The 6,523-nt window shown below is 31.2% G+C and overlaps 1 protein-coding gene across 1 annotated transcript; it reads left to right on the top strand.

The window, feature by feature from the left end:
- Window positions 1-138: 138 nt before the first annotated feature.
- Window positions 139-6,486, top strand: LOC105151844 (glutaryl-CoA dehydrogenase, mitochondrial). The gene is made up of 8 exons (XM_011065786.2): window positions 139-273; window positions 380-412; window positions 1,503-1,871; window positions 3,412-3,541; window positions 3,608-3,827; window positions 4,277-4,506; window positions 5,422-5,582; window positions 5,698-6,486. Exons 1-8 carry the CDS (start codon window positions 207-209, stop codon window positions 5,763-5,765), a joined length of 1,278 nt encoding a protein of 425 aa, XP_011064088.1. The 5' UTR covers window positions 139-206; the 3' UTR covers window positions 5,766-6,486.
- Window positions 6,487-6,523: the final 37 nt, after the last annotated feature.

The raw sequence follows: 6,523 nt of genomic DNA, 5'->3' as shown, positions 1-6,523 counted from the left end.
AGATCAGCTGACTGTTCATCAGTTGTCAGCTGCTGCTTGATCGAAGCACATTTAGCGAAAGTCATTGAATAAATATTTATATCAAAACACTTGTTAGAACTTCCAATCGCTCGGTGCGGACACGCCTTAAGACACGGCCGATAAGAAGATTTTTTACGAGATTAACAAAGTCAGTGTTTCGTCGCTATCATCAGTCGTTAGTCAACATGGCGAGCCACATGCAGAGATTATTGTTGAGAGCCGGCCGTTTGTGTTGTGTAAACTCCACGAGACGTATCCTTTGGAAATTCGTCGGGAAGTTTACCGACTTTAGGACTCTTCGTTAGATCATGTGATCGTATATTAGAATTCGTCATATTCGTCCTTAAATATTGATCAGAGATTTCTGCCTCCGCCACGCTCCGAGCGAGACGTAAGTCAACTTAATTTTAGATCATATTTCGAATTATCAAACACACAGCCATTTAACGACATGATTCGTACTGTATGATGATCAACAGTCTTGATTTAAAATGTAGATGGTAGCACAATGCAGAGGCGCAACTCAATCGATAGTTCGTTCTGCCGACATTACGATTTTGCTATCTCATCTTTACTGATAACTGATAAAAAATATTTACCCTTTCATCGTTATATGTCACCGTAATATTATTCAAGAAAAAAATGGATTATTTAAGTTGATTTTTGTTATTATAATAAATTAAAATTATAGTATAAAATAATTTCAAATAGTTCGAAACATTTTGACCTTTAATATAGTCTTCTTTAGTAAATTCTCTGCATTGTATATAAATTGAACATTACAATTAAAATATAGCTTTACAGTTATTACTTCTTCATATTTGTATCCTCCAATATTTACAATTAGAAACTCATAATTAAGTTCCTTGTCATTTATATCATTTAAATATTCATTATTTAAGAATAATGAGTTTAGAATAGACATTTAGACTAGATTGTTTTTGTATTTTGTAATATTACATAACGTCTGTACTGAATGTTGTAAGAAAAACAATTTGTAAAAAAATATTTAATCTTCTGGTTAAAAAATCTTATAATATTTCTCATGTTTTCAAAATTTTTAATTTAAATTTATGAAGATTTCTGAAAAATACTTCTTAACCTTTTAAAGATGACAGCTTTTTAATAAAAAAAACTTAAAGGAGACCTTGTTTTCTAATAAATTTCTAATTAATTTGATTGAATACTCTCACTGACGCACATTAAAGCTGTCATACACAAATTGACGTACATGTGTTTAATATAAATATAAAAATTAGTTAAACCATGAAATCATCGATACATTTCATTGTATAGTAGTGTTAGATAAAAATGTATTTTATAATTCAAAATATTTGCATTTCACTTTTACACTCTGATTAAATCAGTATACAAAAACTTTAGCGTACTTTTCGTCAGGGTCATCATGAAAATTAATTCAAACAGCGTATAATTTTGATCGATTTTTTTATTGAAAATTTATATTGAATTTCGCGAGTCAGATGCCTTCAATTGGGAGGATCCGTTCAATCTAGAGTCGCAATTGACACAGGACGAAATCCTGATGAGGGATCAGTTTCGTTCCTACTGTCAGGAGCAGCTCCTGCCGAACGTGATCGAGGCGAATCGAAAGGAACACTTCGACCGGAATATCGTAAAGCAGATGGGACAGCTCGGGGTGTTGGGCTGCACCATGAAGGACTATGGCGGCGCCGGGGTATCATCAGTGGCTTACGGGCTCCTCGCCAGGGAAATTGAGAAAATCGACAGCGGGTACCGATCGGCGTTCTCAGTGCAATCCTCTCTCTCAATCGGTGCGATCTACATGTTCGGCAGCAATGCTCAAAAAGAACGATTTCTACCTAAAATGGGTGCGTTCAAGTGTTTTTTAGAATTCTAGGATTGTATTACATTCTTTAATTTCTAAATCATATAATTAGTATATAATTAATACAATGACTTTGAGAATAAATTAATAGAGGAAAGGCCCCTGTTATATGAGATACGTTCATTTTGAATAAGTACTAGAAGTCTATGGGCAGAATTGAACAAAATAATAGATGATTTTGAAGGGAATTTAATAAGCTTTAAGATAACGTTATATAAAATTTAATTCAAATTCTATCTTTTTTTTTTAAATTAAAGAAATGTAAAAAGTGAAATTACAAAGTCAAAAAATTGTGCTTCTAATATGAGATGCCCCGAGAAATCGATAGTAAAACGCAAAGTATATTAGTAATTAAAAAACTTTCTTTCATTTCTAAAATGCAAACAAACACAGCTAGCAGGCGTGAAAAATGAGTATGCGATACGAAATGCGATACGAAATGAGTAGATTATATCCAGAACTCGTCTTCAGATGATTGGAATCAAGCAGAAATAGACACTCGACGTTCATTCCGGTTGTACTTTTTATTATTGTACAATAACATTTATTCTTTAGCAACGATTTTCACTATACATGGAAATATGGATTATTTCATATTAGAAATACTCTGGGCATCTCATTTTTACGCCTTATGATTTTACGATCATCAAATGTAACTTCTGTAATTAAACAAGTTAACATATTCCGTATTTTTCTATTAGTACAATCTTACTCTATCGCCACATGAAGAATTTATTGCCAAATATTTATTTATTAAATAATAAACAAGATTTAAATGCTCATCTCAATAAAACTTGATCCAAATTCTAAAATCTTTTTTTACAACGACTACAGGCAATCTAATAATGAATTTTCTACTAAATAGTTTTCGATCCAAGAGCAATAAATTTATGGTGGAATTAATAGATAGCGTTTATTAGTTTAGCAGAAACGTCACTATCTCATAATAGGGGGCTTTCCTCTATTATTAAAAAAAGGAGCATAAAAACAACGCAGATTTTAATGAAAACATATAATTAGTAATTATTATTAAATAATAATAATTGTAGAATTAATAATAATAGTCATCATGATGAAGGATCAATCATAGTTGAAGATTATACCTCACATATTGATTACTTGAATGACTAATTAATATGTTCTTTTATATACAAGTATAAACCATATAGTCATCGACGATTTGGAGTTGTAAATATTAAATTGTTATAAATCTTTTATCTCTAACAATATAAGTAAAGATAATTCTCTATTGCTGAGAAAATCATAGATTATTTAGATACAAGATAATTAATAACTATTCTAAATTATTAAAAAATTATCAGATTCTAGAATTATTTTATACAATTATTTATTTTCGATAACTATGAGAAATAAAGCAGAAATAAAGTATTCAATTTTTATATTACTTATGAAAATTAGATCGACAAGATTAATTAATAAAATTGCATAAGTTTGCTAGTAAAATTGATTGAATGACGATTACCGTTGGAGCTGTGGGCGATAGCTTTCAAAGTGTATTTCAGTTTCCGGGGAAAAAATTGGTTGTTTTGGCTTGACGGAGCCCAATCACGGTAGTGACATAGGAGCCATGGAGACTAGAGCCATTCACGACTCCAAACAAAAAGTCTACAAATTGAACGGCAGCAAAACATGGTTAGTATTCTCCATCGTTTCTTTCACGATCGAGCACAGAAATCAGATCTGTCGAATCTCGTTTAGGATCACAAACTCGCCTGTCGCCGACGTGTTGATAGTATGGGCGAAATGTGATGACGGTCAGATCCGTGGGTTCATCATCGAGAGAGAAGCTGCGGGAGATCGGTTGTCTACTCCAAAGATTGAAGGGAAGTTTTCTCTAAGAACGTCCATCACCGGCATGATTCTAATGGACAACGTAATCGTGCCAGAGGAAAATTTATTGAACGTTCAGGGACTCAAAGTAAGTCTTCCCAATAAACTAGAAGGACTTACCTTATATATAATACATTCTTGACCAAAAGTATAAAGCACCTCCACAAAGTGACGTTCTAACTGAAAATAAATTCGAAAATATTTTTACTGAAAAATAATATTTATTTTTATAACAGTTTTAGTATTTTATTTATTAGTTTTTCTTTGGGTTTTATCTCTTTTTTCAAAAAAAATGGAATAAATTCAGTGTTTTATACTGGTCAAGGCAGTTATATCTTCATTTAATTAATTGACTATTAGTTATCATCAATTGGCTATTTATATTGTCATTATCAACGTGATTATCATTATTGTTTGGGTTTAAAAAAAATATAGATATTAAAAATGAAGTCAATGACTGCAAAAAACGAAATGATCGTACTAATTACGATTATATTTCGCGTAGTTTATGATACCTAATAATAGAACTTGATAAAGGGACCATTCAGTTGCTTAAACAATGCGCGATACGGCATCGCCTGGGGTGCGTTGGGTGCGGCAGAAGCTTGCCTGAACATTGCTAGATCTTACACATTGGAAAGGAAACAATTTAAAAGACCGCTGGCAGCGAATCAGCTTGTACAGAAAAAACTGGTGGACATGATGTGCGACATCGCGATTGGTCTCCAAGCTTGCTTGCGAGTCGGCAGACTGAAGGATGAGAATAAGTAAAATACACTTAAAAAAAGCGAAGCAAGGAAAATCTAATCTGAATAATTAATATTTTAGCAGGAAATATTTTACCTTTTAAGAAAACCGATAATTTTTAATATTTTCAGATTAATCATTCTTGATCTTCTCTATAATTTATAATATATATAATATAATATATGCAATATCATTTTTTTACTTCAAAAGTGATACATCTAAAAAAATTAATTTTTTTGAAGAAAAAAGGAAAAACTATTTTTCAACTTAACACACAGAAAATTTTTGTTTAATCAAATAACGTTGGCTAAAGGAATATACTGTTAGGAATACGAAATATTTTTATCATTTTCGGTTTAAAATATTTTAAAAAAGAATATTTTTTTTAGTGAATTTTGATATTTTATAAAATTATAACACAAATCCGGAATAATTCATCAAAAGTGATACAGCTCGATATATTCCCGATAGTTTATATTTATTTTTTGATCAGCTAAAATGATTAAATTTAAAACAAAACAATCAAATTTCAATCATCAAAACTGACTTAACTCTAAATATTCTCTGAAGAAGATTTTCCTTTTTATTTATAAAAACGACACAACTTAAAGTGTGTCACTCTTATGGACGGTATTATAATCTCTTTGAAAATCTATCTATCTATCTATTTGGTGAACGAACTATGAATTTAAGTTTGTTTACTTTAAACGATTGCTAGAATAATTTCTTATACCAAGAGCTCATTCGTGGTAATAAATATAAAATCACATTTTTTGAGTTGCGTCACTTTTGAAACAAGAGAACGATATTATCTTGTTATTATTTGTATGTTACATATGTATGTAGCGGTGTAAAAGTAATCGCTGATACATAACATACAGTCATGTGCGTGTAATGTGTATAAGAAAGGCAGGAAATGATTTTGCGTGCCGTAGACTTGCGCCGGAAATGATTTCCATCATTAAGAGAAACTCGACCGTCAAAGCGCTGGAGATCGCGCGAAATGCGAGAGATATGCTAGGCGGAAATGGGATCTCGGACGAGTACCACGTGATTAGGCACATGATGAACTTGGAAACAGTCAACACTTACGAAGGTAACACTTACGCGAGGATCGTCCCGAGAAGATCGGCGATCATTTAGCACGTTGTTAACGGATCGCGTCATTCGAGATTATTTTCTTTTCTCTTCTCTCTCTTTCTCTTCCACAGGTACAAGCGATATTCACGCTTTGATTCTCGGGAGGGCGATCACTGGTATTGCTACGTTCTCAGGATAAGCGACTCAAGTATCTGAATGATAAGACTGCCTTTGTATACCACGAGCCATCGATTTGCATTTTTACAAGCGTTTCACACGTTTGTGCCTCAATTTTTTTTGCCTGGACGATCATTTTATCCTTTAAGTGAGTGGGTTGATCACAGCTCTCCAAAAAGACAAGTTTTCTTAATCTCTAGAGATGACATTGTCAGCAAAAAATAATTTTTTTACTGATTTTATTTAAAAAAGTCTTGCAAGTGAATAATTGATTGAGATGTGTATATATAATTTTTTTTATCGATGTACGTAGCTTTTCAGGCGAATTAGAAGTACTATATATTTCAGTGCTACATGCATTTCTACTTTTATTAAATTAACAGGACCAAATTGAAAGTAAAATCAAATTGGAAATATTTAATACTTTCTTTGTACTTATTTGTACATTTCTTTAATTTTTAAGTCTAACTGCACAAATTTCGAATTCATCCCGAATTTAATTTTAACATAAATATCACAAATATGCAACAAAAGAATTAAAAACCTTAGAGAATTAAAAATTTTGTTTGGAAAGAAATAAGAAATAAAAAAACCCAAATATCTACAAGTAAAATTAATTAACCTTAAAATTCATTATTTTTTACATTCCTCTATTTTGCACAAGGATATAACTAATGTAAATTTAACTGACATAATATACTAGTAAAAAATATAATTATAAAAATAAAACTTTTTGAAGTGTTCTGAGCGTCTCCCATTATTTAAAAAATCTTATTTAAA

Source organism: Acromyrmex echinatior, chromosome 17 (genome assembly GCF_024713525.1).
Source record: "Acromyrmex echinatior isolate Ae372 chromosome 17, ASM2471352v2, whole genome shotgun sequence".
NCBI lineage: Eukaryota > Metazoa > Arthropoda > Insecta > Hymenoptera > Formicidae > Acromyrmex > Acromyrmex echinatior.
This window is presented reverse-complemented; position numbering and strand designations above follow the sequence as displayed.